Below are 27794 nucleotides of genomic sequence, written 5' to 3'. Positions count from 1 at the left end.
CATTTATCCTTTCTGCCTTAGTTTCTTTTTCTGTAAAATGGGGATGATAATAGTACATACCTCACAGAATCGTTGTCAAGATATTTGTCAAGATATCAAAAAATATTTGCAAAGTGAATCACAAACCTTAAAGTACTATGTAAATACTAGCTATTATGGATATTTGTATCTATGTAACTAAAATAAAAATTAATACAAAGAGAAGTATGGAATAGTGTGCAGAATCAGATCTGGGAGTCAAGGTTCAAATGCTACTTCTGCGGGTTTTTTTTCCCCAGTGATGTCATTGTTTTGTTTTTCAAGCTGAATCAATTCCATCCTGAATATATAACATGAGGGGGAATCCATCCTGTGTTCAGGAGCAGGTGGTGGCACCCGTGGGTGGAAGGGGGAGGGAGAGGACCACTTTTCTCCAGAGAAGCGGTGCTGCTAAATATTCACAGTAAGTCCAGTGGTACATGAAGTTGGTATGTTTATTGTCAGCTCTGGAATAATGGGAAAATGTCTTTAGTAACTTACTCCCACTTAGCAAAGGCTCCATGGAAGAGATAGGATTTCAAATATTTGAAGAGAGGCTACTTGTGTTTCTAATAGGAAATGGCCTTCCAGGTATGGGAATATGAAGAGGTTTGGAATCAGGAATTAGAAACCCAGGACAGTTGAGGCTGGATGACTGCATGCTAAAGCTATTTTAAAAGGGATTTGTTCCCTGAGGAGGGAACCAAACAAAGGACCTCAGAAGTCCCTTCTAACTCTAAAATTTCATTTCAATTGAACAAGCCTTTTTTGTTGCTTTTTCTTTTGTAAATGTTTATCTTATTTTATTGATTTCATTTGTGTTCGATAGTTTTCATTTTCTAACATAACCCTCTCCTCTCAGCTAACCATCAGGTCTAACCATTCTTTGTAACAAAGGTTTTAAAAAGAATGGCAAAAAAAAAAATACACAAAAGTTCGGCAAAATCAATCAAAGCACATCAACTATGTCTGACAATATGTGCGACATTCTGACTGCCTCAGCAAGGGAGGGAAAGTGTATTTTCTTAACTCTTCTTTGGGGCCAACTTAATCACAATAATGATGCATGTTCAGGGTTGAGGTTTTTGGTTGTTGTTATTCTTTTTTCCCTTTACAATAAACAAGAATTTATTAAACACCTACTGTGCACAGTACTATGCTAGAAGACAGGGACTAGAAGGAACTGTGAATTCACTGAGGGTAGGACACTCTTAGTCTAGAGCTTTCTCTGTCAATGCCAGTCAGCAATTTCCATTTATAGTCTGAGAGATTTGCCTAAAAAGTTTTTACTTAGAGATTAATAACTTGTCCAAGACCATCCAGTGGTCTTAGTTCCCAGGCCAGTTCTATCTCCTTACACCAGGCTATCTCTCTGTGATAAAGCATATAAAAACAAAACAAATGCAAAACCAGCCCTTGACCTCATGGAGCTTACACTCTACAAAAAGGAAGAAGTGTTAGAGGCAGAAAGTCCTCTTTGACTCATAGTCTGACTGCACAGCCCGGCACATTCATGCCTTCACACCTTTGCTCATGCATATCCCTACCCATTTTTCCTTAAACTAAGTGCTAGCAGATTTCACTGCATTCTGACTCATGTCCAAATTCCAGCAAGGGGCTACCAGCCCTCCAGTGCAAGCTTTACCCACTCCCCTTCATTTGACCAATTCAATTCAACTAAACCAAAGCAGTGGCCGAGCTGTATCAATAGGTGGGTAGAGAGTATGCCAAGTGGGCTGGCATATGCTTGGCTCAAGCTACCACCGACTTTGTCCCTTCTCGCCTCCCTCACTTCTTTCTATCTTCCCCCTCACACTTTCCCTGCTTTCCTACGACTAAGTAATGTTAAATACAGTTTGGAAAATAATTTTAAAAGCTAATTAAAGAATAAAGGAGAGAGGGGAGAAGAAAAAAGAGGGGAGGGGAGAAATGAGGAGAAGGCAATTAGGAGGAGAGGAGAAGAAAAGAGAGAGGAAGGTAGAGGAGAAGATGAAGGAGGAGGAGAGGAGACGAATGTCAGTAGTGATGCCCTCTTGTACTCATTTCCCTGAGTCCTTGCTACTTAGATATAATTGCATTTAAATTTGTGCTTTATGGTAGTTTGGGTTCCATGACCCTTTTAGTTCATAAACTCCTTTAGCACAGACTCCTTCTACTGAACTCCAAAGAACACCTAGAATAACTCTAGGCACACAGCAAGTGTCCAGTACAATTTGCTGACAGACGGTCTCTCTTAATACAGCAGCTTCAACTCTTCAGCTGTCAAGAAGGCAAGCTATGCCTTCTAAAGTTCAGTGGGCGAGTTTTGCATTCTGCGTTACCCTTTGGGAACACTATGTCTTCCAGTGATGACCCTCATTCTGGCTAAATGCGTGCTCCCAAGCCACACCATTTAAGTGTCTTCTTACTGTTGACACATGCCGTCTTTGTCTTATCAAGAGTCTGACAGAGATTAGAGCACAAGTTCTGGCTCGATGATGAGAGATGCCTTGCTTTACATGGCTTCTTTTGCTGGGGATGAAAAGCTTATAATGTAGCTAATCAACCTATTTGCTCTATTTCCTTAGCAAATAGAACCTTGTTTTAGAGTGCTGGTTGCATTCTGTATCACAATATAAATTCTCCTTAAGTCTTAAGCAAGCAGGTGAAACGTATTTGAGGAGCCATTGGAGGGAACATACTAATCCATCAGTCAACCAATAAACATTTACTATGCACCTACTATGAGATTACAGATCATCAAAGTAATAAAAAAAAACCCAAAACAAAAAACTGCTACTTAGATGGATATGAGTTTCATTCTTTGACATGTTTTGTTGCAGAGTTGATGGGAGAGAAACAATATAAAGGTCAGCTTTAAACATTTACCTGGCAGCAAAAAAAAAAAAATTCTCATGGAATTACCCTCTGGATTTTGAATAAATAGAACTATTGCAACACTCATCTGTTAAAAAAATTAATTTTATAAATAGGAAGGTTGCACTTTATGATTTCAAAAGTCCCTTACTGCTCTAAATCTATGGTCCTTTAGTCAACAAATAATTATTAAGCAGCCGTTATGTCTAAGAACTAGGGATATAGAGACAAAAACCAAAACATTTCAACCTTCAAGGAGCAAAAGTACATATATGTTTTCTTTCTGTCACCTCAGGCCTTCTTCATCTTAAGATTGTGAGAAGACAAATCTTCAAAGATTACTTTAGAAGTATTAAAGTGACACAGACACTAGCTGTGTGAACCTGGAAAAGTCAGTTGGCCCTGTTTGCCTCAGTTTCCTCATCTGTAAAATGAGCTGGAGAAGGAAAAGGCAAACTACTCCAGGATTTCCGTCAAGAAAACCCCAAATGGGGTCACAGAGAGTCAGGTATGATCGAAAAATGACTGAACGACCACCAAAATGCAGAGGGCTCCAAGCTGTCCCAGGAGCCACCCATATTGCATTGTCTTTGTGTGAAGCAGCAAGCTCGGTTGGCTTGCCTGCCTGTGCGTCATCTTTTCCACTTCCCCAGGATAGACTCTCCCTCACCCTGCAGCACTAAATACTTTTGAAAGGCTGGATCTATTTGTGGCTGTTTTTTTCCATATGGTCACCTACTGTAAAAAGGCCCAGGTATGCCACCAATGGCATTGCTGTGTGGCATGTGCCATGGGATCCTAACTGACGTGCACGGGTGGCAGCTCTAACCCAGGATGACTGTACATGGTCTTGTTTCTGCCACTCTATAAAGGGCTTGGCTCCTTTCCAGGGGAGCCCACTTCTTGCTCTCGGAACTCAAGGGTTTCATAATTAGTTGTTTAAAGGGAAAGACACATCACGTAAGACTTTTGGAAAGTGCCTTCCAGAATCATGGGAAGAAGGCTAAAGGCAGAAGCCCAGAACTCTTCTCCAAGCCCCACCTATATCGCTCGCTGCCTCATTCTTGGCCTCAGTTTCCTCATTTGTAAAACAAGGGCATTGACTCACATGATCACTAAAAGTCTGACATTATATAATTAAATATGAACATATTAATCACTAATAAATGAGATAGAGAAGCACTTGCAAACCTGATATTATTCTTATTCTTGTTTACAAAAGCAACCATGAGCCTTGCTCCATCTCTCCTAGAGAGATAAAGCACAGCACAGTGCATAAGGTGTTGGACTTATTGTGAGGAAGACCTAGGTTCAAATGCCGTCTCTAACATTTGCTGGCTGCATGACCATGGGCAAATCCTGTAACCTCCTGGAGCCTCAGTTCTCTGATCTATAGAAGGGGAATAATAGTATCTGTTCTTCCTACTTCACAGTGTTACAGCAAGGCTCAAATAATAAAATGTAAAAATTTAAGTTCAAGCTTCATGCATTTTACAATCCTACACATTCTAATAATTTAGAGCTATAGGTGTTTTTCCAGAAGAGTTTTGGTGACAGAGCTTTGAAACACTGGAACAGGGTACTTTAGACCAAACAAAGTACTTTTTTCCCCCACAAAAGTTAGATTGTGAAATTAAAACCTTCCACTGGATCACAGTAAATGAATCAGTTTATGTATAAAAAAAATGTCTTTGATATTTATTCCTTCTCCTCCCTGATGTGAGACAAAAAATGCCCTGGGTACCAGATCAATAGAATATTAAACAGAAGAAAACACTAGACCTTTGTGAAATAGACCATCCTCAATTTTGTAGCTTCTTCTACTTGATGCTGCCTTTGTTTCCCCATAGGAGCAGATGATTCCACAGTATAGGAATAGATCTTGGAGGTTACCAAGAACAACAAATGAAGAAATTCAGAAGGAACCGAGAAGTGAGCCCAAGGTTACGCTGATAAGTATAGAGTCCAGAATTTAAAAACCCATTATTAAGCCTCAGTCCAAGGAAGAGAGCTTTCAATTCAACATTTCTGAAATGCCTCCTTATGCTTGGCAGTCGGTAGAGACAGAAATTCAATAGTCCCTACCCTTGAGGAGCTTATACTCTACAGAAGCTGGTTATGGGCAAGTTTACCAAGGTTCAATTTATTCTCTCTTTTAACCTACATTGGATCCAGGCCCGTAGACATTAGCTAGTTCATTGGTAGCTCAGCCTCTTGGCTTTGGCCCAATATTTGAGAAAAAACACCCCAGATTAGAAGATGAGCTCTTGACCATTCTCCAAGTAATATTCATTTCACATCATTCCATAAGGACGTTGCTGGGCAGGGGGATGGAACAAGGTGGAGGGTGGAGGCATGGGAGATTCCATGTAGCTCTTGTCCCAAGCCTTCTTTGGGCCTCTCATTAGGTTCCTTTTTAAAAATAGAGGAAGGAGATGCCTGATGCCAGGTGTGACCATAAAAAGAAAATTCGCCAGCAGGGAACACAGTGGCTGTCAATCAATTGCCCATCCACATATGTTTATATATAATGTTGCTCATTTGCTTAACCCAGGAAATCCCAGTCTCTCTTGTGCCCACTAAGAACAGAATAGGGGAGACTGACTATATGATACTATGACTAATTACTTCAAGATATTTTCAGCCATTCCTGGAATAAAGATAAAATCTATATATTCAAGTATATTATATTCATTTAAAGAGGAGTAGGGTATAGTGGAAGCAGTGCTGGATTTGCAATCTGAGGACCCTAGATGAACTCCTTGTCCTGCTAAGCTTTTGAGGGACTTTGGGCAAATTGTTTCTCCTGGCTGTAACCCAGTTTTCCCCTTTGTAAAATGAGGGAGTTAGATTACATCACGGTTTCTTTTTTTTTTAAACGTATGTAACATTTTCCCCCAATTACATACTAAGAAAATTTTTTAGCATTCATTTTTACAAAATTTCAAAGTCCAAATTTTTCTCCCTTCCCTCTTCCCTCTTCTGAAAATGGTAGACAGTCTGATATAGTTTATACATGTGCTATCATGTAAAACATGTTTCCATATTTGTCACAGTTATAGAAATACAAACAGATCAAAAGGAAATAAAACCATGAGAAAGAATAAAGTATGTTTAAAAAAATGTGTTTGGTTCTGCATTCTGAGTCTATCAGTTCTTTACCTGGATGTGGATAGCATTTTCCTTTGTGAGTTCTTTCTACTTGCCTTGGATCATTGTATTGCTGAGAAGAGCTGAATCATGCATAGCTGATTATCACATGATGCTGCTGATACTGTGTATAATATTTTCCTGGTTTTGCTCATTTCATTTTGCATCAGTTTGTACAAGTGTTTCCAGGTTTTTCTGAAATCTGCCTGTTCATCATTCCTTATTGCACAATAGAATTCCATTACATTCATATACCACAGCTTGTTCAGCCATTCCCCAATTGATGGGCATCCCCTCAGTTTTCAATATTTTGCCACCAGGAATAGGGCTGTTGTAAATATTTTTTTGCATCTGTAGGTCCTTTTCCCTTTTTATGTAGATCAGGGTTGGTTTTTTTTTTCTTTTTGGAGGGGGGAAGTTAGGGCAATTGGGGTTAAGTGACTTGTTTAAGATCACATGGCTAGTTTTTGTGTTAGGTGTCTGAGGCTGGATTTGAACTCAGGTCCTCCTGACTCCAGGGCTGATGCTCTCTATTCATTGCACTGCCTAGCCACTCCTAGATCAGGGTTTCTTAACCTGGGATCTACAGATCCCTCAGTTTAAGAGTTCCATGAACTTGGAAGTGAAAAACAGTTTGATAACAGTATTTCCACAAAACTGGTTTCTGATGTAATTCTATATATTTTATTTCATACATTTATAAGCATTTTTCTGAGAAGGGGTCCTTAGGCTTCATCAGGTGGTCAAAGAGGGATAATACACACCAAAAGGCTAAGAACCCTTGGACTAGATAATTTCTAGTGTCTTTAAAAAAGTTCTGTGCTCTTACCTCTATGATCAGCTTTGATGAGAAAGAAAATATATATTCACCTGCTCAGAACCAATGAACTCGTGTGAAAATATCCAAAAGGCTGTCACATGGAAGAGGGATTAGATTTGTTCTACTTGACCCCAGAGGGCAGAACCAGAAGCAAGGACCTGAAGTTGCAAAAGGGCAAATTGAAACTTGATTTATAAGGTAAAGCTTCTTAACAATTAAAAATCTCTAGACGTGGAACAGGCTGCTCCAAAAAGTGGTGTGGGGGCTCCCTCCTTAGGGGTCTTAAAGCAACTGGCCAGATGTTGTAGGAGAGGCTCTAGTCTGTGCATGACCTTTAAGTTCCCTTCTAATTCTGAGACTCTAGAAAAGGGGAACACCCTGTCACTAACTGTACCCAGGACAAAAGAACAGACTGTTATCCATTTAACAGCTGAAAATCACTGACTAGTCATAAGATCAGAGGTCTAGAGGAAGAAGGGGCCTCAGAGGCCATTTAGTCCAATCTCTTCATTTTTCAGATGAGGAAACTTAAGACCCAGGGAGATTCATTGACCTGGCTAGGGACACCCTGGTAATAAGTATACAGTTTTGCAATAGAATGGAAAATGGAGTGCTGGTGGTAGAAATCTCTCTAGAGAACTGATCCAATGTAGATTCTAAGATGCCAATGGACCTGTGATCTCAAAGATGTTACATTCCCCCCCCCCAAAAGGCAGATCGTTATTCATCCAAACGTGCCCATCCTATTCAACTCTCTTCTGTGTCCTCCCACAAGCTCACTATAAAGGAGGGGGGTCCACCTGACTCATCTACACATTGAATCCAAACCATGAAACAGGGAGCCATATTTATGGCTGAGCTTAATTATATGGGGAACATGGAGACATTTTAGCTCATGCCCTCGGCAGAGAAGGGAGTTAATCGTCTCAGAGAGTTAGAAGGGGGCAATAACAATAGTAGTTGAGCCAGACCCTGCCTTTCCAGAATACATTTCAAAATGAGAAGAAATTGAATGAATAATTAGCTTTTCTGTTTTCTTTGGTCAATGGGCTTTTTAAAGCAGGAAAATCCTGTTTTTCCGACAAAAATGTTTATGGATCCCTATATTAAAAAATATTAGCTGTTTAGAAAGCAATTCTAGGGGAAAGAGTGGACAGAGACTTAAAAATCCTTAGCTTAATGTCTAATAGAAAGTAGAAATAGTTTTTAACTAAATAATAGTATTTAACTAAAGTATAAGCCAAAGGGAGTTTCTTTCCTCAATGCTTTGCCCTACTGTGGCATAGGATGTGACCCTATAAATTTTCAGGCGTAAAGAAAATAAAATAGCAGCAGAAACAATTTCTGAACCCACTAACGAATCTAAGATACAAAGAGAAAGATAGAATTAAGAAACAGGAAACCACTTTCCATTTACAATGACTAAACAACCCTTGCCATGGCTACCACTATCTTCTTGCCTCAGTAAAATGAAATGCAAGTATTCCTATATATATGTATATATGCACACATATATATGTATACACATGCACACATATACATATATATGCCAGATAGTCTATACTATGTAGACTACACATATACATGCATGTATATACATATGTATACATATTTATATAACATAACATTGTTGAAACTGGGCTGAGTAACTTATCTATAAAACCATTGCAGATTATTCGGAGCTCAGAGCCTCCAAGTAGGGGAAAGAAAGGGCCTCAGTGTCCATCTAAGTTAACAAAAAATCTTCTCTGTTACATTCCTAACAAGTGGACCTTCTGCCTCTTTTTGAAGACTTCTAGTAACGGGGAAACGTTCATGGCCCACTTTGGAACAGTGCTATCCATTAGGGAAGCTTTTCTTGCAATGAGTTAAAATCTGCCTCTGCAGTTTCCATCCATGGTTTCAGTTCTTCCTCCAGGGGACAAAACTAATTCTTTTTCTATGTGACACCCATTGAAACATTTCAAGACAATTATCATCTCATGCATCCATTGAGTCTCTTCTTCATATTAAACAGCCAGAGTTTCTTCAGCTAATCCTCACATGGCATGGTCTCTAGGCCTCTCCTAACCTTGTATTTCCATCTCTGGACAAGTTCCAGTTTGTCAGCATCTTTCTTAAAACATAATATTCACAGTAGTTCAAATATGGTTCAAATTCTAGACATTGTGCTTCTTTCTTAGATTACCCCCATATACCTTGTCTAAATATTGTGTATACACAGCTATTTGCATGTGTCCCCCTCATTAAAATGTGAGCTCCTTGAGGCAAAGGACTAGTTTTATTGTTGTTGTTTTGGCCTTTCTTCATATTCTCATTGTTTAGATGTACAGTGCCTTCCACTTAATAAATGTTTGCTGATTGATTGATCTTAATGGAACTTGAGTGCAACAGCTTTTTTTGGTCACATCACGTGGTTGTCTCACGTTAAGTTTTCAGTCCACTAAGACCCTCATAATTTTTTTAAATTTTTTTCACAAGAACTTTTGTCAAGCCAGTCCTGCAAGTGTATAGTCAATATTTCTAAATTCCAGAATAGAGTATTACCTTTAACCCCATTAAATTTCACCTTATCTGATTTGGCCTCTAATTCTAACCTGTTGAGATCTTTTCAGATCCTGACTGTCATCCAACATGTTAATTCTCCCTTCCAGCTTAGTGTCATCTGTAAATTTGATAAGCACACCATCTAAGTTAAGCCTTCAACAGAATCATTGATAACAAATGATGACTAGCCCAGGGCCAAGATCCCTAGGGACCTCCATTAAAGATCTCCCCCACCCATACTGATGATGACTCATTGAGTCCAATCATGCAACCAGTACCAAAATCCACCTAACTCTTCTATCCTCTAGCTCTACCTAGTCCACATAGAACAAGATATTTTGTAGAATGCTTTGTTGAAGTCTAGCTATATTATGTTCATGGAATTTCACTGATCATTTGGTCTAGTTGCCTTTTCAAAAAAGGAAATGAGGTTAGTATGGAATGACCTGTTCATGAGTAGCCACTCCTTCCTTTAATGCTCAAAAACCAAAGCTTTTAGTAATAAGTTCTAGAATTTTGCCAGGATTCAAAGTCAAGTTCATTGGCTTTTAATTTCAAGATTCCCTCCTTTTATGAATGCCAAGGTATTTGCCTACATATGGCACCTCTCAGAATGGCAGTGCTTTTCCAAAGCTCAATGGCAGTAGCCCAGCAATCATACCCCTAAGTCTTTTCACACTGGGATACTGTCTGTTCAGGACAGCCTTTGCGATTTTAAATGTATTTAGGAAAGCTAGGTACTTTCTTACCATTTTCTCTCTTAGTTGCCATTTGAACTCCTTGTTTCATTCTATTCTTTCCAAAGCAAGGGTGGAAAATATCCTTATATTCTGAGTCCTCTATTCATTTCAAACTAAACTTATATTTATCCGAGCATCACAAACTCAGATGCAACTAGAAAATGCAGTCATTTCAGATATTGCCTTTATGGTCCCCCAATAATTGAAGAGCTGTTGATGCAGACATACAAGTCTCAGGGCTTGCAAGGTTATTTTTATGCATGCAGAAAATCAAATGGGCCAGAACTTCTGATCACTTTTTATTATTTTTTGGTATGAAACTCACTTTTAAAATTTCCATTCAATCAGAGACTGTGGATCTACTAAATGGTTCTTACATATTTGCCCCATTCCCAAAGCAACACACTGAAGGTTTCTCAACCACTATTCCATCCCATAAATTTTATAGTCTTCATCCCCGATACAGAGTGCAGTCAGTGTCTTGAGGGGCATTGTCTATTATTAGAATGTACTGAAAATTGAGTAAAAGAGAAAGCAGAGTCAGGTAAGTCACTTTCTAGATTCAAGGAGGAGATGAAGTTTTGATTTTCAGTTTTTTCATAATCAGAATGGTAGAGCTAGGTAGTGTGATATGGTAGTGAGAGCAATGGCCTTAAGAGCAGGAGTGTTGAGTTAATGCCTTACTCTGACATTTCCTGGGTGACTGAATTAACCCCTTTATGCCTCAGTTTTGTCATCTACTAAATGGGAATAATAACAGCTTCCTCATAGTACTTTGTAAATAATAAAGAACTGCATAAATTTTAGCTTTTTTTTTAAATTAAAGAGATTTTAATTCTCACAATTCAACACAATAAAGGTTGAATGTACCAAAGAAGACAGTGCCTCATATTCCTGGGTGGGATGGGTGTTTTGGTTTTCTTAAAATGGACTTCACAGATTAAAGAGGAGTGTAGGTAGAAATCATCCCTAACGAATAAACAAATTATTCTAAGTATTCATAAAAGCACTGGTAAATGACTTCAGTGATTAATCTTGGTAAGTGAACTATGAAAAATCAAATTCAAATGAAACAGATCAAGGCTCAAATGAAGACATAAACGATTTACTTCCTTGGCTGAACCCACGATTTTCCAAAAGACAAAGCCAGTTGAAAGACAACTCCCTGAGGGAAAGAACCATTGTGCCTTTGGATATGGCTCTAGTCAATCTTCCCTGGATGATTCTAATGCGTGCACACACACACACACACACACACACACACACACACACACACCTAAACTCTATCTTTCAACCAAAGCTGTTGTACTTGCTCTGTCTGTACACGACACTCAGCTTCTATGTGTGGAATGCCCACTCTTCTTAGCTCTGCTTCTCAGAACCCTTGCTTCCTTTCAAGGATCACTCTGTTACCTCCTACAGGAAGCCTTACTGGATTCGCCTCCCACTCCCACACCTCAGTCAATTCCCATAGTCCTTACTATCTATCCTTCCCCATTACTTTGTGTTTCTTTTGTATACAACTTGTATTTACTTATTAGGATATACACTGTATCTCTTCCAGTAGAATGTAACCTTTCTGAGAGTGGGATACGTCTAGTTTTTGTCTTTTTGTATCCCCAGAACCTAGCACAGAGCCTGGCACATAGTACATTGTGCTATTAATATACCATTAAATGGCACAATTAATAAATGCTTGTTGAACTGAAACGAATTTGAAGGGAATTGTATTATTTGAATTTTGTACATTGCATCTCTCTATGTATGTGTACACATATGTGTGTACACATGTATGTGTGTGTACATATACATACAGACATATAATTATAATTATAGTTATAATTACACTCCAGGTCTCTTAAAGCAACATTTGCCCAGGTGACTTTCTTCTAGGTTGGGCTATCTATCTCAGCATTCCTCTCATTGGTCAGGCTGTTTTGAAAATCCTTTAAATAAGAAAACATTTTCAGTACCTGGATCCACTTGAAGCTTGAACCCATTAAACTGTGTTTGTGAAGGAGCTAGGGAGAGCAGTGAGCCTGGACAAGTTCAAATCCAGTCTCAGACCTTTACCGAATGTGTATCACCTTGGGAGTGTCACGCAATTTCTGCCTGCCTCAGGTTCCTCAATCGTAAAATGGGGGTAATAACAGCACCCACCTCCCAGAATTAGGTATTCCTTTCCTCTCCCATCCCCTATAGCCAAAACGAGACAGAGCACTGAGGAAGCTCCCTAACAAGGTGAATACGGTAAGCTGATACTTAGAGAGAATCTTAAAGCTGGCAAAAGACTTTGCCTAGATTACCTCCCTGAAGCCTCACAACAACCCTATGTGCTGGGAGCTACCTTTGCTAATACAGCATCATCCCTGTTTTACAGATAAGAAAACCAAGGTTTGGGGAGATGAAGCATTTTGCCCCTGGCCACATAGCTAAGGCTAATGGTGGTGGTGAAATCTGAGCCCCGTGCTTCCTGCCTCTAAGCCCAGGCCTCTCTCTGCTCCTCTCCTTCTCTTTGGTCTTACAGATACAGTCAGGACTCTGCAGCTTCTGCAGCCAGGGTATCATCTTTCATTGCCTTTGAAACAGCCCTTCACAGTCCTCCTCTGGACTCAGTTTCGGCTCTGAGAGACCTGAGAACAAGACTGGCTCTTCCGAAGACATGCTGGACGAGATGCGAGGATGTAGCTTGTTTTTCAAAAGCTTTTTCAAAGTGATATATTTAGGACCTATGAGAGGAAAGAATTGGCCAGTCCTTTATTTATCTTCCTAACAGGTGCAGCCTGGAGCTCCAGAAAGCCAGCCAGCCTACTGAGGGGGACAGCTCTTGCCAAGTGCAAAGCCCCCTCTAGTGTGCAGTTCCCTTCTGGGCATTCCCGTAAAGAGACATACTCAACCCACCCCACAGATTGTCAGGATAGCAGAGCAAATTTTCTCAGGAGGGAAAATGGGAAGAAAAAAGATGACATTTTAAATCATGTTGGCTATGGTTTGCCACTAAAGTCAGGAGAAAAATATTTTCTTCCCCCCAAAATAAAATCAATCCTTCAAATAAGCAGCGTTTCTTGGTCCATTTGAGTCATGGAAAAAGATTCTTCTCCCTCAAAAATGCCTTCATAAATTTGGAAGTGAGATATCATCTCATGTCACTAGGGTGGAGGATGAAGGTCAACGAATAAATATGAGAGGAGGGTTCACATGACATGACATGGCATGGCATGGCATGGCATGGCCCTGGCTCCTTCCCTGGCCCATTAGCAAAACTTTGAGCCATGCTTAGAAATAGGGGAGAGGTAACAAAGTCTGCTACATAAATACCTAGTTTTCACGCTTGCCCAAAATTGGAATGTCAAGTCTTTAAAAGTCCAAGAAGGAAAGAATTTATGGAAACTCTCCTGAACCAAACTGTTGGAAAAAAAAAGGAAATTTATTTAAAACTCATTGTCAAAAGAACTGGAACAAAAAGCCTATACTTCAAATTTTGAAGGCACAAGAGTAATCCACTAACTGTCTCTGGCTTGTCCCTTGCTAACTTGTCCCTTGCTCCCTAAAAAAGACCTTATATAAAGAGACCTGAGATCAAAGCAATATGCTGGATTAAAAAAAAAAAGGATGCATCAGAACAGAACAAAATGCAATGTAATACAGCAGGCATACAATATTAGAGTTGGAAGGGACTTAGAAGTCATCTAGTTTTCCCCATAATTTTACATATGAAGAAACTGAGACACAGAGAGCTTAAGTGCTTTGATAAAACTTATAATATTCCTCTTTTTTTGTCAGGCAATTGGGGTTAAATTACTTGCCCAGGGTCACACAGCTAGTAAGTGTCAAGTATGTAAGGCCAGATTTGAACTCAGATCCTCCTGACTCTAGGTCAGTGCTCTATCCACTGCACCACCTAGTTCTCCCAAATTTATAATATTCTTAAGGATAGGACTGAGTCAATTCTCTGCTCAAAAATCTTCAGTGGCTCCCTATTACCTCTAGCACGAAACACAGACTCATTGGCTTGGTACTTAAAATCCTCAATGATATGGCTCACACCTACATTTCTAGGCATCATTAATCCTCTTTATCTACTCTGTCTTCTTGTCAATTTGGGCTCTGCTATGTTCCCTTCAATATATATCATCCCATCTTTGGTCCTGTGCTTTCACCCAGTTCTCTTCCATGTCTGCAGTGTACTCCCTCCATCTCTCAGAAGCCTTTCCTCCTTCAGAACTTGGCTCAGACTTCACCTCTTTCTTGAAGACTTTCCTACATGAGCCTGGGTTTGAACCAAGCTTTTCTAATTCCAAAACAAATGTTAATTGACTGATTTCTCCTCTCTATGTTTCTTTGTCCTAAATGTGCTACATAAGTCTTCCAAGAAGATGGTAATTTTCAAAAAGTCGCAGTTGAATTCATACTCAGGTTCAACCTTTGTGTTTCCAAACAAAAACCTCTCTGAGTTCAAGGGGAAGTAGTTCTGATTATTAGTAAAAGTGTAACTTTGTGAAAGAGTGAAGCTTTAAGGCATCCCACCAGCCTGTTCTGCAGAATCTAGTTTTGGAAGCTCATTTCTCTAGAGATGGGGGAAAAAAAAGCGTTATAATCTACCCAGGAATCAGGCACTATCTCAAATTAGTATATGACATTCTCCGTTAGAAAATAAGTTCTTTAGCAATTCTTTCAAAGTATCTGTATCCTTAGCACCTGGCATAGTGGTTGGCACAAGGAGGTGCTTAATAAATGCCTGTTAATGAGATGTTTGATGTACAAGGATTCCTCTTTAACAATTTTTCAAAGACCAACAGAAAAGAATGGCTACCATGTTCCAGTTTCATATCATGATTCTTAAAATGAGTTGGGATGGGAGGTGTAGAAATGGCCAATGAAAGGATCCCTTTTAATGAGATAAAACCTCCAAATTAACAGCCATATAGAATTATATGCAGTTGAAGTTCTTTCCTCCAGCCTATCTCAAGCTGTTTTATTGGCTATCCTAATTGCTTTTACTAGGACACAAGTCTTATTCTTTTCTTTCTTTTTCTTTTTTTGCTTTTTGGAGGGGCAATTGGGGTTAAGTGACTTGCCCAAGGTCACACAGCTAATAAGTGTTAAGTGTCTGAGTACGAATTTGTACTCAGGTCCTCCTGACTCCAGGACCAGTGCTCTATTCACTGTGCCACCTAGCTGCCCCTACAAGTCTTATTCTTGATAGACCAAGAGGCCACAAGGTCTATTCTTGAGAGTGTAAATTCTATTCTTTACTGGTTTCACTAAGCCACAAATACTGTTCTTAATAGAACAATGCTCTGCTTGTGAGTTTTGTTTTTATTTTTCTGGTCTGGTCTGGGCATTAGGGGTGGAGAACGGGATCGTTACAAACAGTAAGGCTCCCAGATATCAAATAAATTGCAGTGTCTCTCTGAGTTGTAGAAATATCAATGGGACATTCAAAAGAATATTCTTTCTTTCCAAAAGGGGCTCCCTATGTTGCTAGGAATATCTTCAGTGGATTAAGATCTGTCTATTTTTAATGAGACCTTATTAGAATTCTCTGTATCTGACCTTCTTCCTCCCTAAGACTCAGGCCCATTGCCAAACTCTTAGAATTAGCTCTTTGTAGGTTTATGGGGAGCCATGTAAAACATCGCTTTGGTTTGGACACCTGAAAATGCTGGAAGTTCTCTTTATTGAGCTACTAACTCTATCTTGCTCCTAGGATGGTCTTTGCATCTCTAAAATAGACAGTGCAGCTGGATTGGGCCAATGGTTCCTTTCTGAGTCATATAGGAAGCAGTCCTTTTGTTAACAGTAGAATGTTATTCTTGTTAAAAAAAAAAAAAACTGAAACAAAACAAAAACAACAAAACCTGTCCTAGGTGCACATACCCTGGTGGGAGGGTTTCTGGAAATGGTGTGAAGTTAGCTTGGGAAGGTTGCCAAGCCCATCAGCTTGGTGGTCTGCTTGGTTCATGTGTCTATCTTTCAGGAAGTGGCTTATGGTGAACATGACCAGCGCTGGTGCCAGCAAATCACAATCAGAAATTTTTTTTTAAAAGGATTGTCTGGGATACTGAATGAGTTTTTACATCCCCAAGGACAAAATACTAGAAGGTAGATTTATTAATAGAAGGGCTCTATAATTTATTTGATCACTTTTTCATCCTTTTGAAGAAAATACCTTGTCTGACTATTCATGGACTTTGGCTGTGTGACGAACGGGCAAGTCACTAAAGCTCCCTGAGCTTCAGTTTCCTCATCTGCAAAATGGGGATAATAATAGCTATAACGCATACTTCACAGGGTGGTGGTTAGAATTGAATTATGCGTGTGTGTGTTTTGCAAACATTAAAGCTTATAGAAATATTAGCTATTATTGATATAATTTTTTTTTAAACAGGACCTGTCATTTTATTGGTGTAATTCCCAATAAGGTAACTCCCTCTACCAATGCTAGCCAGGATCTATTCTGCAACTTGACCTTTTAGAGGACTCCCTGAGACATTACTGGGGTCACACAGCCAAGACAGGACACAGGTAGGGCTTAAACCCAGGTTTGCTGGACTTTGAGACTGGCTATTTGTGCATTATGCTACACTGTTTCTCATGACTATTATTATTTGTTATTATTCTATTATTATCACTACCAGTAGTACTATTTTATATCACCAATTTTTAAACTGAATTCTTTAAATAATGAGCTAGCCAGCTAGAAGGCACACATAAGAAACCAGCAGGGTTACAGGAATGACACCAGGAGGGCCCATACATGTGGAAGGTCATGGAAACTTCTCTCTCCACTAAATGTAAAAACTAAAATTTTTGTCTGATTAGGGGAAGTTCCTTCTTCTGCTTTCTCTGAGTTGCCTAGAGGTAGGCTGACATTGTCTCACCGGTTCTCCAGGACAGAGACAGAAGGCCCTGGGCGCACAGTCAGAGGGCTTGGCTCTGCTGCTTATTACCTGTGTGACTTTGGAGAAGTTACTTAGCCTCATTAAGCTCAGTTTTCCCCTCTGTGAAGTATGAATGTGTGAGACAGCTAAGTTAGTTAACCTCTTTTTAAAAAAAATGACTTATTACATTAAATATTTCCCAAATACATTTTTAAAATTGTACATTCATTTTAAAAAATCTGAGTTCCAAATTCTCTCCCTCCTTCCCACCTTCCACTGCCCCTTAAGAAAGTGAGTAATATGATATAGATTATACATGTAAAGTCATGTAAAATGTATTTCCATATTAGCCATGTTACAAAAGAAAACACACATGCAAAACTCAAGAAAAATAAAGTAAAAAAGTATAGTTAGCTGATCTCAAAGATCCCTTCCTTTAAGTCCTGAGATCATATGAAAGAATCCTGAATTATCTGATCATGCTATTTGCCAGTAACTTGGTGGAATTTTTTAATCATATAGTGATCAAAATCAAGTAATTAGTTCTATAACCTGGGAATTACTTTGTGAAGCTTTATCGTACTGTAAGTTCTTTGAAATATTAAGAACTAACTATGATCCTCTAATGTAATCATAATAATATTTATTTAACATCTATGTGAGTTTCATCATCTGTAAAATGGGGATACTAACAATATTTGATCCTCACAGGATCAAATGAAACAAGACATGTAAAGCTTTGTAAACCTTAAAGTGCTATATAAATGCTAGCTGCTATTAATCACTTCATTTGAAACAAGAAGCACCTCTGGTCTTGTACTATATTCTATATTAGGGAATAGGGACTGAACCTCTGATTTGATTGGTACAGTGAAATGTCTCACTTGGTTGTCTCAGAGAAGTCTCAGAGAGCTGCCATCTTAGAGAAGGGCCATGTCCAGTCATCCTGATTCATGTCTGGCCACTGAACTCAGATGGTTTAGGAGGAGAAAGTGAGGTTGGTGACTTTGTACAGCCCTCCCTCACTTAAATCCAATTCTCTGTCAAGTCACAGCATCATTTTCCTGATGCCGCGGTCCTCTTCGAGAACAAAGGACAAAGCACACACAATAGAAAGCTGCCACCCCCAGCACCATGATGCAGAGACTGGCCCCAACCAGCTCCAAATCTGACTTTCTATCCACTCTGCCATCCATACCATATTATGGGAAATGGCAATGCCTATGATAAGAGGCCAATCAATCAAGACATTTATTAAGCACCTACTATGTACTACCTGTGCTAGATGTTTGGAGCTACAGACCCAAGGAATGAAATACTCCCTATTTGAAATGAGCTCACTTATAGCAATGAAGCATAAATCTTTTTCTTTATATGGATCAAGATATATGTTAATAACAAAGCCTTGACAGTAATGTGGGAGAAAAGGAAGTCTTTCAGGATTCTTTCCCACCACAAACTCCCAAATAGTCCAATAAATATTTTTTAAAACCTGACTGTACATGCAGATGTCATTGAGGAATGCTAAACCAGTCCCTCTCATTGGTCCGAAAATTCAGGGGTCAAGGCAGCCCTGACTAGGATCTTGTTGCAATCAAAACCAGAGAAAGTCACATAAAAACACTGGTATCTGTGAGTGTCTCAGTCTGCTAATTATACACATTTGGGCTTGAAATAAATTAACCCAGCTGGGCCTTCAATAATTCATGGCAGGTTAGAAATAACATTTTGGTTTTAGTCAGAAATCACAGAAGGCATTCCTCCCCCAGTAAGCCTTGGAGTAGCCAGTCAAGTGACAGATCAAATAAAGAGGACACTTAATGCACATGTAAATCATTTGCATTACAAATCAGACACTTTAGAAGGGTTTGGACTCTCAGCCTGAGATTCTGGATTAAGCTACCATATTCATGCATGCATTTGGTGCAGCTATTTTGGGCGGGATACTTCATCCATCATTGTCCTCCAGTACTAAGTAAGGCCAACTAGTAAACTGATCACCCCAGCCTGTCAACACTCCTGGCTTAATGACATAAAGAAAATATATTGAAAAGATGCTTCAAATCATGCATTTGCCTTCATAGTTTAACTTGGAGGCCAAGGATGTGCAGCATCTTTTCCAAGGTACTACAAAGGAATGACTGGAAAGTACTTTAAAAAATTTAAAACAAGTCAGCAAGAGCTTCATGCTTCTTACTCTGTCCCTTATGGTCTCTCCTAATGGGCTTCTATTCTAATTTACACAGACAGAATTTAAGGGCATAGTAAGCAGTAAATGAAAGATTAACTGGATGAAATTATTTCATTTTGAAGATTTTTCTTCCAAAACTAAGCCTGGCATATGCACTATTAATTTGAAGGAATGTGAGTAACGTCAAGTCAAATTTAGTCATGATACATTAAAGTTATTAATTTTTATCATTTTTATTCATTTTAAATTATGAAGTTTAAAAAGGGGGGAGTGGAGAATATTTACCAATATATAAAATGAATTACAGGATACTCTTTTTACTGATAAATCTTTTTCCTGCATAATGGCAAAATTTTCCTCATTGGAGGATATATTTAGTCTTCTCCATTAAGTCTTCTAAAAACTATAAAATTACCAAACAAAATGTCCAATAAAATCCTCAAGAGAAAAAATCATATTAGTGAGCCATGTAGGTATAGTTTTTTTTTCCAATATATCTGATATATCCTATGGATAACCAAGAGAATGTAATCATCTAGTGGACATTACAATTTCATAAATTGTGAACAAACTCAAATCTGTTAAAGATTTCTATTCTGATACTTTTCCATGAATGTGTTAGGCTTATATTTCTGATATTAGCAAAATAATATTGCACATCTAGTTGGCTGCCCTGAGCTTTCTTCATCTGAAACCTCATCTGCTTTATTAGTTCAATCTGTTAAAAAAAAAAAAGGCATTTCAAATCTTACTTCAAACATTGCAAATAAACACAAAATATTTCTGATAAATTATTTTAGTGGTGGAAGTCTGAAAAAATACATCTGAAAAGGTAACTTCCCAAAATAGAATTTAAATGCTCCAAATTATAAGGACACATAAGATTTAACTTCTGGTTATTCCGAGAAAAATTCCTTTATAAACTTTGGGAGTCAGCTTTTTTCCCCTCTATTGCATAAAATGCTACAGGTCAAGATTGTTTCAGTTTTATTCTTTTTTTTTGGGGGGGGGCAGGATTTTTACTACAACACAATCATCTGACCTAAATTCCCTGATATGACATTTCCTCCTTAAGCCACACTGATGACACCTAGGTTATCAGTCATACTTTTTAAAAAAAATTCAGACCTTTTACTTTCTTTAAAATGCAATGAAAAGGTTGAGAGACTCTTCTTACCCTCTTTCTTGGTGGGCTCTGGCATTATGGGGAGCTTTCTTCTTTCCTGTACTGGTTGATGGAGACGCCAAGGCCTGCTGAGAGATGCTGCTGGTCAGTTTGACAAGCAGATGGAGAGAATTCCTGGGCTTTATATATGGCCTGGGACACTCAATCACACTGGCGCCTCCTCTGTCCACGGTGCAGAGATGCTGAAACTTGACAGCTATGGCAGCCTTGCTCACTCCCATCTGTTGTCTGCACTCTGCGCTCTCCCTACCATTGGAAGGAATCTCCACTTCAGCTCATGTGGCTGAGGAGAGAGAGCACCTCTGACTTTCTAAATTCAGCAGCTACAGCTGCATGCTCTCACTCTCTCTTTTCTTTCCCTCTCCCTCCTTCCTTTCTCCCTCTCATCTTTAGGGCTTTTTTTCTCCCCCCTCCTTCTTCTTTCCCCTCCATCATCTCTCTTCCCTCTCTTCTCTTTTCTCTCTCCCCTCCCTTCTTTCTTCCTCTTTTCCCCTTTCTTTCTAATCCTTTCTTTCTCCTCCTTTCTCTCCTTCTTCCCCTTTTCTCTCATTTCCCCTCTCTTCTCTTTTCTCCATCCTTTCCTTTTTCCTTCTCTTTTATCTTTTTCCCTCTCCTTTTCTTCTCTGTACACTTCTCTCTTCCTCCTTCTCTCTTTTCTCCTCCTTTCTCTTATGCTTTCTCTCTCCTCTCTCCTTTCTCTTTCTTACTTTCCTTTCAGTCTGTCCTTTTCCTTCTTCTCTGCTCTTCCTTCCTTTGCTCTCTTGCTCTTTTTCTTTCAACTCTTTCTTCCTTCTCCTTTCACTCTTTTCTTTCCCTTTTTTCTCTCCCCTTATATCTCAATCTTTCTCTGCCCTGCCTCCTCCTTTCTCTCTCCCTCAACCTACTTCTCACCCTGACCAGGCGCAGAAAGCAAAAGATTTTGCCACATAGCCTACAGATTCTTGCTATAGTAATAGAAACATTTTTTTTTGCAATTGGGGTTAAGTAATTTGCTCAAGGTTACATAGCCAGTTATTTTGTGTGGGTGTTAAGTATCTGAGGCCAGAACCGATCCCCAGGTCCTCCCGACTCTGGGGCCGGCACTCTTACTCACTGCGCCACCTGGCCACCCCAAACTTTTACTTTTTCATTCAGATAAAAAAAATCAGAGAATAACTTTGATGGAAGTATATATTCATTTAGTTTTTCATTAACAACTGATGATTCTAGGGGTGGCTAGGTTTCACAGTGAATAAAGCACTGGCCCTCGAGTCAGGAGGACCTGAGTTCGAATTCGGCCTCAGACACAACACAAAAACTAGCTGTGTGACTTTGGGAAAGTCACTTAACCCCAATTGCCCCTCCAAAAAAAAGCAAAAAAAACCCCAAACAAACAAAAAAACAATTGATGATTCTATCATATGATAATTTTTATTTTTGTACATGGTACTTAACGTTGAACTAAATATACATGCTGAATTCTTGGTCTCCTCCAGGCAGGATAAAGTTGATATAAACCTAGCTCCATTTACCCTCCTACAGAGACTTTTAAACTGCCTAAATTCTGTCAAAGAAAGACATATGGAAAGCTTCTCACCTAAAGTATAATTGAACATCTTCGCTTTTAGGAATGTGCCAAATCTACTCAAAACCAGTTAATTATTTAGAAAGTTATCTTGGAACAACAGATCAATAAACCAAGAACAGTGAGTTGAAATTATTTGCCCCTTTGCAAGACCAACTCACAGGGAAAGGCTTGGAAGCTACTTTTCTGTTTGATGAGAATTAAAAAGAAGGGGAATTTGCATCACAGGACTGAGGTGGTCCCATGATTCTACCTGTGTGACCTTAGCTAAGTGACTTCGTCTCTCTGGCCTGGTTCCCTCCTCTGTAAAATGAGGGGGAAGGATAAGATGATCCCAGGCCTTTACTCCTGGGAATCTGAGACATGCTTCAAGCTACTTTTGCAGTGGTGATGAGATGATGGGTTTGTGCTGAGGCATCCACATTTTCTCACCCAGTTTTCCTCCTGACTCTCACATCTGTAACCTATCTCATTAGCACCATACTTTAACCACATAGAAAAAACAGTTGAGATGACCTGCTTTGCAAAGAGTGTAGAAAGGCAGGAATATAATCCAAGGTTATTCTCAATACTAGATCTCTCATACAACTGCAGACATCATTGCTCACATAATTTTTTTCTTTCACTCTTGGATACTCCTAAGGGCTATCAGGCAGCCTACAGGTAATCATTTGGAAAAAATTATTTTAAAATCTGATGTTATTTCAAAGGAAATAATTTACCTTTGGCAGGCAAACATTGAGATGTCACATTATTCAAGAACCTAATCAAAGTGTTCTCATCTGGAAGTTCTAGTCCCGACTAATTAGCTGCATGTCTTTTGAGCAAGGCACTTAATCTGTCTGGGCTCTGGTTTCATTTGTAAAATAATGAGGTTAGAGTGATTTCTCAGGCTCTTATTCTCTTGGATTCTTTTAGAGTTCTGAGCACTAGATTTGGAGTCAGGGGTTCAAATTCCACCTTGGCTACCTATTTTCTGTGTGAGTTTGGGCAAGTGTCTGGGCTTTAATTTCCTTGCCTTTAAAATACTGGACCAGACTCATGGGTTGCCAAGTCCCCTCTCACCTCTGACATGTCAGCAGGCTCCCTGAAGGGGCTATTTTGTTTGATGCCCTTGGTTGTACATAGGACCATTCTGTGAAGGGATCACTTTTCAGCATCTCCAGCACATGGACAATCGCATATGAGACACGTTCAAGGACAACGTCTCACATTGCAGGAGAATCTTTACAATGACAGGCAGGTTTCATGCATGCCACTGAAGAGGTGATAGGACATTATTGGCTTGTGACACACTACAGAAAGAAACTCAGAGGGTCTAAGATACTTCTCCCTTTACTGACATGCACATCTGCCAGAAGATCTTATAACCTGGGTAGAAGTTGATGTGACTGAGGCAGGCCTGCAGTACCAAAATGCTTGATTCTTGGAGGGGGCTGACATGCAGATGAAGTCTGAGAACAAGAAATGAAAAGAGGGGATCACAGGTGGCATATTGAAGGGAGATTAAAAGTGAGGCTCCTCGTGAGCAAGACTTCCATTTATGGGATCCCAATGTGACCTGGTTCCACTTGACTGATATAGAACTATGTAACCCCTGCCTAGAAAGGGAGCCTGGTGCAGTGGACAGAGATAACCAGAGGCTCAGAAAGATCTGGTTTCAAATCCTGCCTCAGTCAGCTGAAATTACTCTCTGAAAAATTGCCAATGATGTCTTATTTGCCAAATCCAATGAACTTTTCATCACTTTTCTTGAACTCTCTGTGGTATTTGAAATGTTGACCACTTTTTCTTCCCGGATACTCTCTCTCTTTGCTGAGGCAGATGGGGGAGCAATGGATAGAGTGCTGGACCTGGAGTAAAAGCTGACCTCAGATACTTGCTAACTGTGTTATCTTAGGCAAGTCACCTCACCTCTGTTTATCTCAGTTTCCTCATCTTTAAAATGAGGATAATAGTAGTACCTATTTGTGACTCCTGAAGAGAAAATGAGACTGACAATTTAGCTCAATTCTACCTCTCAAATCTAATTCATGCACAAGTCATTGGTCCTCCTCAAAAACAAAGGAAAAACAACATCTTCCCAGGGTTGCTGTAAAGATTAAATGAGATAATAATTGTCCAGTGCTTAGCACACAGTAGGTGCTGCATGAATGCTAGCTACTGTCATGACGATAATTCTTAGATTTTTTATGACACTGCCCTCTGACTCTCCTTCCCCTGCCTAACCATTTCTTTAGTCTCCTTTGCTGAACCAGGTCATATCCATTAACTGTGGGCATCCCCTGTGGCTCTGAGGGGGCAGCTCTTTCCCCTTTATTGGATTTCACTTGATGATCTCATTTGCTTTTATAGGGTCAATTATCATCTTTATGCAGATGAAGCCCAGATCTCCATATCCAGCCCTCTGCTCTCTCCTGAGTTCCAGCCCCCATTTCCTCCTGCCTTTGGGCACCTCTAACCAGATGTGCCATAGGCATATCTGGACACATCCAAGATATAATTCATTATCTTTCCCCTCAAACATTCCCCCTTTCCAACTTGCCCATTATTGTTCAGGGCCCACTATCCACTCAGTCACTCAGGCTCACAACCCTGATGGTCATCTTTAACTCCTTGGCCTCACTAATGCCACTCATACTATCTGTTGCCAAATCTCATTGCTTTCTACCTTCACAACATCTCTCTTTGCCTTCTTCTTCTCTTCACTTGTACAGCCACCATCTTGGTTTGGGTCCTCATCACCTTCCACCTGGACTATTGTGATCACCTTCTACTTGGTCTCCCTGTCTCCAGTCCATCCTGCCCTTAGCAGACAAAATGATGTTTCCTAATGCATACCCCTATCCAATAACCTCAGGCAGCTTTAAGATCAAACATATTATCCTTTGTTTAGCATTTGAAGCCCTTCACAACCCGGCACCTTCCTAGCTTTCCAGTCTTCTGACGTCTATTTCCCTCTACATACTCTATGATTCTCCATGCTGTTCCCCAGAATGGCCAAGCCTGGAATGCTCTCTCTCTTTCAGCTTCTAGTTTCCCCAGATTCCTTTAACACGCTGCTTGAATCCCACCTTCTGAGGTCCCACTTACACTATGTCTTGTACTTATCTACTCATTTACAAATTGTCTCCCCCATTAGAATGTGAGCCTCATAGAGGGCAGAGCCTGTTTTTGCCATGTCCTCGGCACCTAAATGCCCTGGCACATGGCTTGGCACATGCTGCCTTTGTGACCCTGGGAAAGTCGCCTCACCTCTTGGTGTCCTAGACTTGAAGATGCAGCATAGGAAGAGGGAGCTCCCTACAAGCAGGAAACCACAGGTCTGGTGATTGAGATTAATGAATCAGTCGATCGATAGATCAATAGATCTATCAATAGTATATAGAGAGAGGAATAAGTAAGACATAGATAAAGATTGTCTGTTTCTTGTTACAAACATCTGAAAGTACTAACTCCTGGAGAAAAGTGACAAATTATTTCCATTTGAAATCTTCAGAAAGGAAACAGATGTTCAGTGTTTATATCATGACTTGAGGTACCATGACTCTGCTCTTGCTGGGTGAGAATTGATCTGCAAGCACTAGAAAGGCTGTCATGTGGAAGCAGGAATGGACATGCTCTGTTTGGCTCCAGAGGTGGCTGAGCTATGTCTTTTACAACTCTAAGTCTATGGTTTGATTTCACATTTGCCTCTTACAGCTTTAACCACAGTAGGCTTTGAACAAATGTACCATTCCTTGCCCCCCCACACACACCCTGTCCTCAGCAGAGAGAGGCTATTTTTTCTTTCTGAAGCACACATTTTTTTTAATCTTTCAATTTTACTGATGCAGACATGAGAATTAGAACATGCTTAAATTAAATGTCCAAGGTCTAAAAGAAATTAAAATTAGCCCAAGTCCAAATGAAAACAGGCTTTAGATGATTATGTAATCTAATAAAAACTGAAGCATAACCCATGGAATTATTATTAAAATTCTCTTTGATGTAACAATGTTCAGTGCTCTAATAATAATATAGCCATTTTTGGTTCACAAAATGCTTTAACACATTCTCTCTTTTGAACCTTATAAAACAAGCAGGGAAAGAAAAGTTATATTAATTTATAGAGGAAGAAACAGGCTTCTAGAAGTGAAGTTATTTACCCAAGGTCACAAATCTGGACATGAACCTATAGGGGTAATGGAGAGGCACATTGTTGGTATGAGCAAACAATTAAAAATTGTGTAGGACTGTTTTAGAGGGCAGATGGATGTATGGCAGGAAAATGAAGTGGGCTGGTTATGTAACAAGAGCAAAGGACAATGGATGGATGACCCATCCGCTCCACTGGTGCCCATGTAATGTCAGCAAAAGGAGAGGAAAGTCCCCAGTTTATTGGGTAGAGGAATAATGGGAGGACATGGACCAGAGTTTCATGTAATGAGAAGGCATGGATGAGTTGGGATCTGCATTTTAAAGGCATTGCCTGCATTTAAAGCCTTTCCTTATCAATGAAATCACAGGATTTTGAGGGGGTTCCTTTCTTTTAATTTGAATGAATGGATCAAAAAGCATTTATTAAGAGCTTATTATGTGCTAGGCACAGTACTATGTCCTACAGATTGGAATACAAAGACAAAAAAGGGTCCTTGCTTTCAGGGAGGTTGCATTCTAACAGGGGAAGACTACACATATGGGGTGTGAGTGGTGGCCTGGGAGGAGTGCTTTGGTTGGGGAAGTCACAGAGATGGAGAGTGTCATAAGATAATTGATTGCAAGTCCTTTCTAGGAATGGCAGGATTGATTTGATGTTCCCAGATTGAACTAGAGGTAGAAAAGTGGAGAGTGGGCATGGGGAGAGGAATACACAGTGGCATGGTATGAAGATGGGCCCTGGGAGCAGCATGGTATGTCTGGACCAGGCTAAATACACTAACTGATCACCAGCCAGGTGGAGTTGGATAGATGGGTTAGAGGTGGAGGATGGAGCACATGAACATAGTGTGGAGGTACTTGGGGAAGATTGTGTAGGTCTGCAAAAAGCTGTGATACAAGTAAGAATACTATTAAGTGAATATGAAGCTGCACGGACTAGTCTGAGAGATCTCAAGAGGAAAGAGTCACTTCTGGTGGGGAGATCAGCTAAAATCTCTCTCTCTCTTTCTCTCTCTCTCTCCCTCCCTCTCTCTCTCTTCTTCCCTCTCTCTCTTTCTTTCTCTTTCCCTCTCTCTCTCTTTCTCTCTCTCTCTATCTGGTTATTTGAGCTTTTTTTGGTGGTTTAAATTCTGAATAAAAAGGGTTTTATGTTTTATATGAGACATTTCCAACAAAACCAATCTTTTAGGCTTCTTAGATTAGATTTAGTGTCTTGATCGTGACCCTGAAGATAACGAGGAATGCTCACAGTCCATACTTTCCCATAGCCCATTGCGGATTATAAGCCCTTCCCCTCCTGGACAGGCATTTGCTTCATCTATAAAACAAGGGACCTGGATTAGATGATCTCTGCAGTCCCTCCCAACTCTAAACCGCAGCCATCCCCCTGTGTGCCTTCACTCTGAAGATAAGTCTGCCTAAGACTGTCTTAGGAGAGAGAAATCATATCTGGGAGTGGACTTACTGGCAACTGTGTCTGGCCAGCTCCTGTTGGGCATGATGGATGGCATGGCATGATGTCACCTATATTGCTTCTCTTTCTTAGAAAGAGCCTGCACCCTATTAATTCTCAAAAGCAAAATTTGTTGAAATAAAGACCTTTTTGGTGATCCAAACAAAGACAGTAAATAACCCCCTTCTCCTCCCTGGCCTAGGGGTCCCTGCAATGCTGCACACAGGGCTGCTTGCAGCCTAAGA

General features: G+C 39.8%; 1 protein-coding gene across 8 annotated transcripts in view; it reads right to left on the bottom strand.

Annotated features, from left to right (window-relative positions):
• Nucleotides 1-27794, bottom strand: part of MYBPC1 (myosin binding protein C1) — a 179129-nt gene that overhangs the window by 88271 nt on the left and 63064 nt on the right. For 7 of the 8 annotated variants that reach the window (XM_069095233.1, XM_069095240.1, XM_069095235.1 and 4 more), the window contains exon 2: nt 20384-20487. In XM_069095233.1, the coding sequence (XP_068951334.1) occupies nt 20384-20408 (25 nt within the window). In that variant the 5' untranslated portion in view covers nt 20409-20487. Of the gene's footprint in view, nt 1-20383; nt 20492-27794 lie in introns of all 8 variants that reach the window. The other variant, XM_069095234.1, reaches the window with a different exon arrangement.

The sequence above is a fragment of the Petaurus breviceps genome, unplaced genomic scaffold (genome assembly GCF_028583685.1).
Source record: "Petaurus breviceps papuanus isolate PSGF00001 unplaced genomic scaffold, PetGlider_PUasm1.0 225, whole genome shotgun sequence".
NCBI classification, from domain to species: Eukaryota; Metazoa; Chordata; class Mammalia; order Diprotodontia; family Petauridae; genus Petaurus; species Petaurus breviceps.
Note: the sequence above shows the minus strand (reverse complement) of the source record. Positions and strands in the feature narration are given on the sequence as shown.